The following is a 13,618-nucleotide window of genomic DNA, read 5'->3' as shown; positions in this document are numbered from 1 at the left end:
GAAAATAGCTTCAAGTTGAACTAGATGCCAAACTAGTGATAACTAGATGCTGACCTGAAATGCCAAATGGTGGAAAAATTTGTTAAAGAGGTATAAGTACTGAAAGTAGTTTTAAAATAGTTCTTCTGTCTGCAGACGTTTTAAAAACCATGTAAACTTGAAGACTCTAACTAAAGGATGAATCATTGACTATATCGATCACTTTTCATTGAATGAGTTTCTCTGCATTTAAAGGAAACACTGGGAGGTTTTCTATATAGGCATATATAAAAGAGAACAGTACACAATGCTGTGCTTACATATATTTGTAGTGTTAAAACTTAACATTTTTCATTGAACCTGCAGAGTGCTTTACCAAGGCAATTAAGCATTATCTCTTGTGACAAGTGAGAGGAAACTGAGGAAAGAAAATGTAATTATATAACTTACCCATGATTGCACAGAAAAATGCAGTAGGAAAACTGGGATAGACCAAGTTACACTGAATACAGTTCTAGAAGTTATTGGATAGCAATTTAGTGGCAGTAGCAACTGTATGCATGACTGGCATGGTAGAACAAATGCTGAAGAAATTCCCAAGCTAAATGTCATTATGCCATGCACAAATGTATTTTCCCCTTAGCCATGGAAAAATACCTTCCAAAAGAGCATCTCTAACTCTAAGAATGCAGAATTATAGGAGAGGCCACTCTACTTATAGTGATACCACAGCATTTGTCTTCAAACTCTCTCTATATGAAAATCAGTTTTTGTAGGGTCCAAAAAGATGTGAGGTATTTTGAGGAGGACCAGGGCTGCATAGTCCTCTCCCTGCTTGCAGTCCCAGGCCTGGCACCTTTTTCCCCTTCTCCTTGGTGAGAGAGAGAGAGGCAGAGGCAAATCTGTTACCAATCTTTCTAGTGCATATTCCATGTCACAGTAATTGAGATACATGAATAAAATATTTGCTTTTTCATGAACCATAAGTATCCCTGCCTGGCAAGTTACATTTATATCTGATTGCAGGGTTTTGTTTTATTTAATCTGTACTAGTCCAGTCTGTTTTAATAATGTTATGTGTATTGAGCTTAAATGTGCTTGGTGCCTAGCTGCAAGAGTGATTTTACCCAAGCTAGTGCAAAACAACAAACTATGGGCAGAGGTTTCTTTCTCATCTTAGAAACTCTCAGGAAAAAGTCATTTTCTTTCAACAGTAATGAATAAAGTTCAGGCCTTGTATTGTACTTAGTTAGGTAGCTAATTAGTTTTAACTAATGATGGAGATTGGGAGATAGGGTCCTGAAGGTAAATACTCTGATTCCGCTTCCCTGCACCTGCTCCAGTAAAGGCTGTAACGTTGCTCATGTGAGACTAATCTGAGTCCTGGGAAAAGCTGGGTCCCCGAGTTCCAGTGACAACACTAATCAATAGTTAAAATCCTGCATATCTTTTGGAATGCTTTGATCTTTTTTTCAACCCTAATAAATGTCAACATTATGCAATATCTTTAATCCACTGGTTTAAAACAAGGTACTTTTTTAAAGATGGAGGTTAAAAGATGGTTGAAGTCAAAAAGAGAAATTGTTACTCTGTGGAATATTTCCACTCTACAGCTTTAGCAGTACTGTAAATTTTTTCTGTAAATTACAAATGTAAGTCCTTTTCAGTATGAGAAATGCAATATAATCAATTTTTACACGTCTTCAATGTTAATGACTTAAAGAAGTGTTTCTCTTAATATGGAGTTAGTTACTCTTTGATGGAATAATCTGAGGTGACTAAACCTATAATGAATTTGGTTCTGTGAAGTTTCTTTCAAAGGAAAATTCTGGCAGAGCCTGGTTTCTTTAGGCCACTGTCTGTTTTGCGTTTTAGACGTCTGTTTGGGATGTTAATATAACCACAGAGTATATTTAATTAGATGTTTTCTGCATTTGAACATCATGCTTTGTATTTTTCATGTAAGTGAGTATTTAACAATTGAGAGTTGTTTTTCTAAATAAAAATTAATGCCTTGAAATAAAGCATCAGGAATACGAGCACCGTGGCAATATCTGATTTTTTTTCTTTGCAGAAATGTTCCCAAGCTCAGCACTTGTGAGGGCTATGAACTACTCCTCAGCTCCAGTCAGCAATAACACTCTACAATATAAACAGATTGAAATCAGAGAGGCAGTTCTGGTATTAATTAAATCCTTTAAATGTATTATATTTAGAACATGTATCACATCTAAATATAACTGAAGAACTTGTGAAAATAGTGTTATTTTACTCTTTTGTTCTCTATGTGACATTGTCGGCATTATCCCCAGTAAAACCAATTAAATCATCAGTTACTTTATATTCATCAGTATTATATTTTCTTAATGATGCATTAAAACATTAAATTATTTCTAATCATCTATATTTTCTCATAAATGGTCATTTGTATCAATGTATTTATTTTGGTAATGCTGATATGTGCTGTTTTAGAAAATGCAGTGTGACACACTATATTAGAATTTCTTGTAACATCTGGCTCATTTGTATTTTTTAGAATATACACACTTTTACTATATGCCACATAAAACTATACAGACCCATTTTTATTTTGTCTATTTTGCATATAAAATCCGAAATTAAATAGAAGAGTTTATGTACCCTTAAATGCTGAATTCCCATAAATCTATAATCTGTCCATCAGCTGCTAATGATTTTCCTAGCCAACATCATCCCTTATTAAAGTTACTTTGTGTGATATTTGGAGAGGCTTCAGGACTTCTCTCCATTTTTCAGGGATTTTTTGGATATGAGAAAGGAAGAGGAGAGTCGGAGAGAAAGCAAATCTGTTAGTTTAGAAAGGACTAAGGCTTGTAAATTAAAACATAGGAATTTTATAATCAATATTATCCTTAATAGAAACTAATGAGACAGTTGACAGGATGGATGGAAGACGCTGAGATAAGTGAAATCTTTGGCCATGTTAAGTGCATTGCTTTGAGATGCTGTGTAATTTTTTGCTTTGGGCAGTGAGAGCTGGTTTAATGAATCCGAGATGTTAGAATGGGCAGCAGCATTTTCTTGTCACCATCTAAAAGGCTGTCTGCCTAGCAGTTTTTCTACTTGTGTAAAAATAATAAAAATACTGAGCACACTTTGAAAGCTGTGGAAGACAAACATGAAGCATGACAAGAGTTTTGCTAATCTATTCACTATTGAAGGACACCAAAGGCAAATTCTAATGTGTTGTAGAGCTAATTTTCTCCATGTCTCACTTTTTAAATGTTGTTTCTAAGAAAATTGCCTCATTTGGGCAAGTTATCAGAAGATTCAGGGCATAATTTCATGACATAGCTGACTTGATTTTATGGCTAGCTGCTGCTCAAATAGGTGATGCCAGTTCTTCCTCTCCTTCCATTTCTAGTGGTTTTTGCATTTACAATGTGAAAAATGCTTTTATCACTTTTAAAATATGCTTTAGACTTATACAGGATCTAGCAAGGATGATTGATAGTTGATACAAGACAGAGGCAGAGTGTGTGGCAGGGATTTAGCAGGAGCGAGGCCATATCCTGATGTAGCCATTAGCTCATCTGAGCAGTATCATCCAACTGCATCCTGAGATTGCATCAGTGGGAGAACAGTTAAAGGATGTGGATGTACCCGTCTATCTCTGTTAATTGTTGATACTTAGCTTCTCTTGTCTCCAGATTTACACTTAAAAATTCTCTCATTGGTAGAAAATGAGCTGAAGAAAAAAAGGTTTTGGAGGTAAATAATACTAATGGGGAGAATGCAATCCCAGAGGAACACTGCTTGAGATTAATTCAGTCATTTTAATAGTATTAAGAGTTGCCCTGATGTCTATCAAGATGATGACAGCTACCAGTGACAAAGTGGCAGTGATAACTAAATGGCACAGCCCGCCTACTTTGTCTATTTAATAACACTATGTAATTTTGTATTCATCAAAGTCATTTGTATACTGTTGCTATTTGTGTTATATTTTGCTATTAATGGCTCAGTGAAATGTAGAACTTTAGATTAAGAACATAATCTACATGACTCTGCATGCTACATGCCAGTCTCTTAAATTGCACTCCCTCCACGCCCTGCATCCTTAGTCCCTCATTGATCTGCTTTTTCCATAGTTTTCTGCATTGCCTTCGCTGAATAGAGTGTCCATCCTGTTCTTGATCTGCAAAACTATCTTGCTTTTCCTCATTTAAATCCCTTCTGCACAGTTATTTCATCAGTTGTAAAATAACCAAATTATTCAGATATCTAAATTACTTTTATTTATGTGATAGGCAGGATGGTGTATTGATGGTGGAATTGAAAACTACAGATATATGTGAACTACACATCTGTCATCAGTCTTTCTGCTTCTGCTTTTATTATGGTTTACACTTGTATCTGTGTGTGACACAAAATTACTTGGGGCAAGGTTTGTTTTTTCCTGATGCCAGAAGAAGTTTTTGGTTATGACCTCAACAGAAATACATATAAGGCAGTCATAAGGGGAAATTCAGATAATCCTCTAGGAGCAAGCTGATCATTACCTGTCAACAATGACTGGTGGCCTGAGACTTGAATTGATTCCAATTGGAAATATTATGAATAGTTAGAAGGTGATAAGTAAACCATCTTTTGATAATCAGGTTGCCCAAGTTGTTTACAGAGTCATTACAGTGCACTGTACAGGACTAATGAGATTCTGGCAATAGTAAAAGATAATCAGAAGAAAATATACAGTAGCAATCTTGTCATTGAAGTCATCTGATTGCAAAAATTAAAAGCCTGAGGGAGAAGATGAGTTCAAACTTGGTAGGTGTCCATGTCATCTTGCTTTGAAAATTGAGTATGCTTCCTAGGGTCCAGAGCAATAGGGAATTGCCTCCATGACAAGAGTGTGGAAGCTCCACGGCTTCCCTAGGGTTCTGTGGTTGTAAGGGCTAGCTGCTGCTTCTTTTTTTTTTTTAACAGGAAGAAATCACAATAATAATCCTTCTTATTTGGCAACTGTATTATGCCCTTTCAGGGATTCCACCTTCACCCCGTGCTTTTCATACATGGGGAGTCTGTTAAAAGTTCAGAAGTATGAGTTTGTTCTTGAGGAGGGTAATCGATATCAGTTTTTATATTTCATTCAGTTATTGGTGAGATTTTATTTGGATAAACTGAACCAACTGTGAGGCCTTGAGTGGGGTGAATGTATAGTGAAGTTTTGAATGCTAGAAGTGAAACCAGCCAAATAGATTTCAAAAGAGTGTGACTTCTGCTGTGAAGTTTCGTCTCTTGGAGTACAAAATATTTTAAATCTTATAAATGGGAGTCATTATTATCTAAAACTAGCCTGGGCTATGTAGTAAAGAATGTACATTAGGAACAATCCTGCCCTAAAGGGAAATGGTCAGAGTGACCTAACAAATCTTTCTCATCTCCAATATCCTTAGCTTTTTGCGAGTAATAGTTATGGGGGAAGAAGACAATTGATACAGGTATGGATAAACTGTAAGTGGAATGATTAATGAAAATTATTTGCCTTTTTGTTGGAACAATTTGATCAATTAAAGGACAGATACATTAAAATCATATTTTGCAATGTGGTGGTACTTAACAAAGCTTCAGTTTAGTGCTGTGATAGAAAGGAAACAGACTGACTCACAGAAAACTGAGATCATTTCTTGGATTGCATATGAGTGTGAAAATATAAAGTTGACATTATGGAAGCTATGAAGTGTTTCTTACAGTGCTATAAATGAATCACTGACATTGACAGGAAGAAATTGAATAAGTACATGATGGGAAACAAGCTCTATTTGTAAGAAATACTGTTTCTGCTTTAATTTGTGTTTTTTATTTCTCCTTCCCCTCCCCTCTTTCTCTCTCAGGGTAAATGGGAAGCTTGTGGCTCTGAAAGTGATTAGATTACAGGAAGAGGAAGGAACCCCATTTACAGCCATCAGGGAAGGTATGCACTCACATTTAATGATTATACGTTTTTTTTAATTACATTGCACTTTCTCATTTCAATGGCATGCTCTGGTGAATAGCTTGAGAATTCAAATTATGTGGTTATGTTCTCTGTAGGAAGAAACTTTGGTGCTCCAAAACCAAAGCTTTTTTTTAGTGTAGGGGTTCTTGTGAAATTTAATGCAACTCTGCCTCTGCTTCGGCTTGCGTTAGATTTACTATGCAAATGAGTACTTAAGAGCACATGCATGTTTAAGGTGGGTGTGAGAAGTTAATCTGCCAGGTGAAGGAGCTATATGAGTAGTGCTTCTTGTCTGGAGGCAGCACCTAAAATGAAGGTAGATGCATGTTTGTGATATACCTGTGGCCTGAAGAAAAGAAGTGCATTTCTCGATTGAAAGCCATCAGAAGAGCAAAAGGATCTAGAAGCAAAAATACAGGCTTCATAAAAAGCTTGTTGGCTGTGCATGGTTTGGGTCTGGTTTTTGTTTCCCCACGGACCCTGTCCTGTCTGGCTTGGGAATGGCTCATACCTAGCTCACTGTGAGATGTCTGTCATGCTTTCTGCTCCGCTCCCTTTATCCTTCCCTGTCAGCCTCTCCCATGTCCCCTGGTGACAGCTTCTTTACTGAGGCCTGGTTGCCTCAAGCTCCTTTGCAGAAGTGGTTGTATGTGCCTTCTCTGTGTGGGCCTGCTATGGTAGAAGGTACTGAAGATGAGTTTTGGTAGAGAAATAATAAACAATTTGCCTTTAGGCCACTGATTCAAAATCAGCTGAAGTTGATAGTGAGCTAAAGTGCCTAGTCTGTTGCAGCTACTCAGGTATCTTTTAAAATTAGGTTGACTGTTGCAGCATAATTCCTGAAGTAGGGAAGAGCCAACGGTATATCAGAATGTCGGTCCACAGTATAGGCCCTTATGCTGAGAGTGCAGTTTCATGGGCATCCGCGCCGAAGTCCCAGCAGCTGCACTGCACTGGCCCTTGCCCCTGCCCGGGGCATATGTTCCTGTAGCCGCCTTTGTGCCAGCAGGATCCCGCAGGGTGTGTTTGCCCAGTGAGCCAGTCTGGGGACGCACTGGGCAAAAGGCTTTGTCTTCTGTGATTGACATCCTGAAACTGGAAACCTTTAAAGTACGAGAGAACTCCATGCTAAGCTGGTGCTACCCTTTCTGTTTTTAAAGGGTCCTCTTTCACAAAGAAGGGAAAACTGGGGGTAGCCAATTTATGAGGGAATTTCAGCAGTTCTTCTGTACTGCTTTGTTTGAATAATAATTATTGGATGATCTGACACATTTATTCATAATGATATATATTTCATCTGTGAGTTGTCTGCTCCTGCAGCTGTGCCATGATAACGAGGTGTGTACAGGGTTATGAGCACAGCTTTCAATATTTGTAATGCCAAGTTCGAGGCTTAACAGCCTGTGTTTCAAATATGTTTATTGTTTTGCAGTTTTTTAGTTGATCTGGTACTGACTTAATAACTAAATAGTAGATATGGGTTTTTTGCATCTCTCTACTGACACTTAAAAGGTTTTTTAATGTGAGCTTGGTCTAGACGAGAGATTGTGTCATTATAACTGTCAAATACAGAATAATGTTTTTTTCCTTCATAAATAGTTTGTTATATAAGCTCAGTGTAAGTAAGTTTCCTTCAGGAGAAAGAAAAGAGATTTCCTTCTGATTTTTATTTAAATTATAAAGGCATACTTTTATGAAAATACCTTTCACGCTGTTGTTGGAGAGTTCTGCTTTTGGCTGTGACTAGAGCACTACAGTTGAAACTGATCAAAAATCCTTTGCTTAATGTTAGTAGAACAAATGCTTGTCTAGCAAGGCTCTTAAAATTATTAATTCATATATGTAAATACACATCTATATAAGATGTAGAAAGTACGTGGTGTCATATGTGATTTTGATGGGCCTGTTTGCATGCGTTGTATTTTCAGGTACTCATCTTAGTAGACCGGGACTGATAGAATAGATCTGGGACTTGATCCAAAGCCAAAAGGTTGATGAGAGTTTTTCTCTTGACTTCTGTAGGCTTTTGGTTAGGGGCAGAACTCAGGTTATGTGTATTTTTTTTGTAAATGCAAACCTGTCTTCTGTGTAGTGGAACTTTATACAGATCTGTAGGAATTATCAGTAGAAATACAGTTCTGCATGTTTTATATTATGTAGAAGTTGGACATACATGGTGTATAAGATGGGAAGGGGAAAAATCTGTATCTAGATTTGCTTTTCTTTTCTTTGTTTTTATGTCAGTAACAAATGTCAGGCCCAGAAAAGTAAAGAAGACTATATTACAAGGCTGTTTCAGAAGTTAGTCTCAATGATGTTGTGCCAGACCTGTATTAGTTAATAGTAATGCTACCTGCAGCAGTGGACTTAACTGGTAGGGCCTGAGGAAGCTGAAGCTTTCCCCTTAGTAGCACTTAATCCATCTTGAACACACTCGTTTCTGTGGTGTAGTAGTGGCTGATCTCAGCAGCATGGATGGAACGCAAGAGAAATGCTTGTATAAGCTCTTGAAGCTGCTTGATAAGTTTGAGACTGAAAAACAGGAAGAGTGGGACACTGTTAAACTGCTCAAAGATTTTTCTTGATCTCTGTTGGCTAGCTGACTGGCTCCAGCCCTATAATTTAGATTGGAATAATTAGAACTGGTACAACTACCACTTAAGATGAGATCAACTTCTAATTTCAGTTATCTGCAGAGTAGTGTAGGCCTAATCAGAAAATGGATGGATGTTATCATGAGCCAGAGCTCTGGAGGGGTGTTTCACTCCAGTCTTTCATAATGGAGAAGCCAGACAGATTTTGGCTTTGATTTATTCCTTATTTTCTAATTTTCCATCAGTGAAAGGCAAATTCAGGCAGAACTGTCATTATTTGTAAATTAAAACTAGTGGAAATTAATTGTTTAACATTTCTTGGGGCTCCTTGTATAAATGAGTGAGAGGAAAACAGCATTCCTGTGTTGTGTTCCTGTTGGGGATGTTGTGTAATGTTAATTGGGGAAAGTTACAGACTGAAATCTTAAGCAGTGGTCATGCTGAGGGGATTTTGTAGCTGGCTGTGTATAGGGAAGCATATTGTTACTACTGTGACAGCAACAGAATGAGACTCAAAGGAAAGAAAGCTATAAAGGAAAGATATTAAGAAAAGTAGCAAAATGTAGGATTTAAATATGGAATCTGTGACTGGGGAAAGAATTACATACTGAGCCGAGACAAAAATGGAAGAAAAAGAGTAAAAAACCCAGTAAATATTGATTAGGGAAAAAAATCATAGCAAAGCAGCGGAAAAAAAACATAGTAAATTTTAAGGACCTGGCAAGATTTTGTTGAGACTTCAGTTAAAGTTTCTACTTATAAAGTAATTCAGCTTTTGCAGCAAATCTAGTTTTGTGTCTTCCACCATTTATCAGTTACATAGGTGTGAATGAAAACAGATGCATGTATATAAAGGCTTATTTATTAGTGCTGCTCAGCAGTCTCTTGAATTTCTAGTACCAAACTTAGAGGTAGTCTGTACTAAACTTTCTTTGAGCTTGGTCTGTGGTGGTTACCCCAACTTACGCTTTCTTTGACATGCAGTTTACTGGATATTTCACTGTGCATTCAGCTCACAGAATCCTGGATAATCCTAATTTGCTTTTGAAGATACAGAAGATATAGCAGAAGACAAAAAAAAAAAAGTAGCTAATTGGAGAGGGCATGTATTTATGCACATACAAGTGAGTTAAACGTATGTGACCACGTACGTCTTCTAATCATACAGATGTGTGATGCCAGCCTCGCTCCTATCTGTATACTAATTGTTACTATTCTGTCCTGAAGGTGCCTGCAACTCTTGTATCATTTCCAGACTCTACTGTCTCAGATTTATACATTATTTTCTCATTTAGAATATTTTTTGTAAAATACAGATTAGCAAATTAATAGAAAATTATTGTTTTTCTGTGTTAAGTGTAGTTGTGGTTTAATCTTTTAATCTTTTAATGTAACTATCAGCTATTCAGATGTGTTCTAGCAGTAGACTTATGAGTTATTAAAAACACTGTAACAAACAGAAAAGTTTACTGACCTAAAGTTTATCTCAGATGTTTCATTCCCCTAATTTCCTGTAATATCATACTTTCATCTAGGTTGAATATTGAACTGTGTGATAGATTCTAATTCTGGAAACAGCTTGCTTTAGTCCGTAGTTACCTTGTTTGATTTCAGAGTAATAACATTCCTCATATCCAGCATGAAACAGATTCCCCTTTTTAGATATGTATGTGGAAAACCATCCCTTGGTTTTATTGCTACCTTGCTTGTGAAGTTAACTTGCTTATTGTGTTCCTTTCTTTGGCAATAAAATTATTTCTTCCCCATCCTAATCGTGACAGCTGTTTGTGTTTGGTTTTCATTTTCTTTCATTGTAAATATTGCTGTCCTCTTTGCTCTGCTTGTTTTCATTTACTGTTATTAATAAAACTCTATTCTAATGTTTTAGTATGTGCTAATATTTTATTTCTGATAGGCTTTTTCAGACTTCTAAAACAGGTATGTTTTAGAGGTATTTTTATACATTGCCATTTAAATGTCATGATTAGGGACCTTTTGGTCTATTTTTCTCTTATTATTCTTTTATTTATTTGTTTATTGTAATTAATATGTATTTGTACCTGTTTGTAGTTTATATTTAAAAGTGGTCAGAGATTGTCTCTACCTGTTTGGTGTGATGGTTGCCCAGATAATAATTTTCCATCTAGTCCAGTGTCAGAGACATTACCTTAATACCACATATGGGTAGCAATGTGAAAAATAGCCCATAAATGTTCTTGAAACAGACACCTATCTTGCATTATAAAATTCCAAAGAGCAGAACATTTGCTTAATAAATTTCACAGAATCACAGAATGGTGAGTTTGGAAGGGACCTCTGGAGATCATCTAGTCCAACCCCCCTGCTCAAGCAGGGTCACCTAGAGCACGTTGCACAGGATCGCGTCCAGGCGGGTTTTGAATATCTCCAGAGAAGGAGACTCCACCACCTCTCTGGGCAACCTCTTCCAGTGCTCTGTCACCCTCACAGTGAAGAAGTTTTTCCTCATGTTCAGATGGAACTGTCTGTGTTTCAGTTTGTGCCCGTTGCCTCGCATCCTGTCGCTGGGCACCACTGAAAAGAGTCTGGCTCCATCCTCTTGACACCCTCCCTTCAGATACTTGTACACATTGATAAGATCTCCTCTCAGCCTTCTCTTCTCCAGGCTGAAGAGTCCCAGCTCTCTCAGCCTTTCCTCATAAGAGAGACGTTCCAGTCCCCTAATCACCTTTGTAGCCCTTCGCTGGACTTGCTCCAGTAGTGCCACATCCCTCTTGTACTGGGGAGCCCAGAACTGGATGCAGTACTCCAGATGTGGCCTCACCAGGGCTGAGCAGAGGGTGAGAATCGCCTCCCTCGACCTGCTGGCAACACTCTTTCTGATGCACCCCAGGATACCATTGGCCTTCTTGGCCACAAGGGCACATTGCTGCCTCATGCTTAACTTGGTGTCCACCAGCACTCCCAGGTCCTTCTTGGCAGAGCTGCTTTCCAGCAGGTCAACCCCCAACCTCTACTGGCGTTATTCCTCCCTAGGTGCAGGACCCTGCACTTGCCTTTGTTGAACTTCATGAGGTTCCTCTCCGCCCACCTCTCCAGCCTGTCCAGGTCTCTCTGAATGGCAGCACAGCCCTCTGGTGTATCAGCCACTCCTCCCAGTTTTGTATCATCGGCAAACTTGCTGAGGGTGCACTCTGTCCCTTCATCCAGGTCATTGATGAAGAAGTTGAACAAGACTGGACCCAGTACTAACCCCTGGGGGACACCGCTAGCTACAGGCCTCCAACTAGACTCTGCGCCGCTGATCACAACTCTCTGAGCTCTGCCATTCAGCCAGTTCTCAATCCACCTCACTGTCCACTCATCCAGCCCACACTTCCTGAGCTTGCCTATGAGGATATTATGGGAGACAGTGTCAAAAGCCTTGCTGAAGTCAAGGTAGACAACATCCACTGCTCTCCCCTCATCTACCCAGCCAGTCATTCCATCAGAGAAGGCTATCAGATTGGTTAGGCATGATTTCCCCTTGGTGAAGCCATGCTGACTACTCCTGATCACCTTCTTGTCCTCCACATGCTTGGAGATGGCTTCCAGGATGAGCTGCTCCATCACCTTTCCAGGGATGGAGGTGAGGCTGACTGGCCTGTAGTTCCCTGGGTCCTCCTTCTTGCCCTTTTTGAAGACTGGGGTGACACTGGCTTTCTTCCAGTCCTCAGGCACCTCTCCTGTTCTCCATGACCTTTCAAAGATGATGGGGAGTTGGCTAGCAATAACATCCACCAGCTCCCTCAGCACTCGTGGGTGCATCCCATTGGGGCCCATGGATTTGTGAGTGTCAAGTTTGCCTAAATGATCTCTAACCCGATTCTCCTCCACCAAGGGAAAGTCTTCTTTTCTCCAGACTTCCTCTCTTGCCTCCAGGGTCTGGGGTTCCTGAGGGCTGGCCTGAGCAGTAAAGACTGAAGCAAAGAAGGCATTCAGTAACTTTGCCTTCTCTGCATCCTTTGTCACCAGGGCACCCACCCCATTCAGCAAAGGGCCCACATTTTCCCTAGTCATCCTCTTGCTATTGATGTATTTGAAGAAGCCCTTCTTGTTGTCCTTGACATCTCTCACCAGATTTAATTCCAAACGGGCCTTAGCCTTCCTCGTCACATCCCTGCATACTCTGACAACATTCCTATATTCCTCCCAAGTGGCCTGTTCCCCTTTCCACTTTCTGTATACTTCCTCCTTCTGTTTGAGTTTTGCCAGGAGCTCCTTGCTCATCCATGCAGGTCTCCTACCTCCTTTGCTTGACTTCCTACTCATAGGGATGCACCGCTCTTGAGCCTGGAGGAAGTGATGTTTGAATATTAACCAGCTCTCTTGAACACCCCTTCCTTCTAGGGCCCTAACCCATGGGATTCCTCCAAGTAGGTCCCTGAAGAGGCCAAAGTTTGCTCTCCTGAAGTCCAGGGTTGCGATCCTGCTTAGTGCCCTGCCTCCTCCTCGCAGGATCCTGAACTCCACCATCTCATAGTCACTGCAGCCAAGGCTGCCCCCGACCTTCACATCTTCCACCAGTCCTTCTTTGTTTGTTAGTACGAGGTCCAGCAGCACCCCTCTCCTTGTTGGCTCCTCCACCACCTGTGTCAAGAAGTTGTCACCAATGCTCTGCAGGAACCTCCAGGACTGTTTGTGCCTAGCTGTGTTGTCTTTCCAGCAGATATCAGGGTGGTTGAAGTCCCCCATGAGAACCAGGGCCTGGGATCGTGAGGCTACTTCCAGCTGTCTGTAGAAGGCCTCATCGACTTCCTCTTCCTGATCAGGTGGCCTGTAGTAAACACCCACCACAGTGTCACCCATGCTAGCCTGCCCTTTAATCTTTACCCATAAGCTCTCGACTCGCTCTTCATCTACCCTACTGACCTCCTCCTGTAACTCCCTTACCTGACAATACAACTCGTCAACAGCAGCACACCTTCTGCAGGAGAGCTGACTGCCAGCCCAGGTCTCCTGGAGAGGCCCCAAGCACCCTTTGCAGCCTGAGACCTGTAGAGCTGCATCTACTGTCAGAGGGTCTGTCTGGGTCCAAGTCTCTGACACA

The 13,618-nt window shown here is 39.8% G+C and overlaps 1 protein-coding gene across 8 annotated transcripts in view; it reads left to right on the top strand.

The window, feature by feature from the left end:
* CDK14 (cyclin dependent kinase 14) overlaps nt 1–13,618 on the top strand; it is a 338,379-nt gene that overhangs the window by 98,366 nt on the left and 226,395 nt on the right. For all 8 annotated transcript variants that reach the window (XR_010883503.1, XM_067291723.1, XM_013941578.2 and 5 more), the window contains one exon: nt 5,853–5,932. Coding sequence is in view for 7 of the 8 variants with exons in the window: in XM_067291723.1 (XP_067147824.1) it covers nt 5,853–5,932 (80 nt within the window). In the remaining variant the exon portion in view is untranslated. The remainder of the gene's footprint in view (nt 1–5,852; nt 5,933–13,618) is intronic.

This window comes from Apteryx mantelli, chromosome 2, assembly GCF_036417845.1.
Source record: "Apteryx mantelli isolate bAptMan1 chromosome 2, bAptMan1.hap1, whole genome shotgun sequence".
In the NCBI taxonomy this organism is placed as follows: domain Eukaryota; kingdom Metazoa; phylum Chordata; class Aves; order Apterygiformes; family Apterygidae; genus Apteryx; species Apteryx mantelli.
The sequence above is the reverse complement of the archived record's forward strand: the minus strand, read 5'-3'. Positions and strand labels throughout refer to the sequence as shown.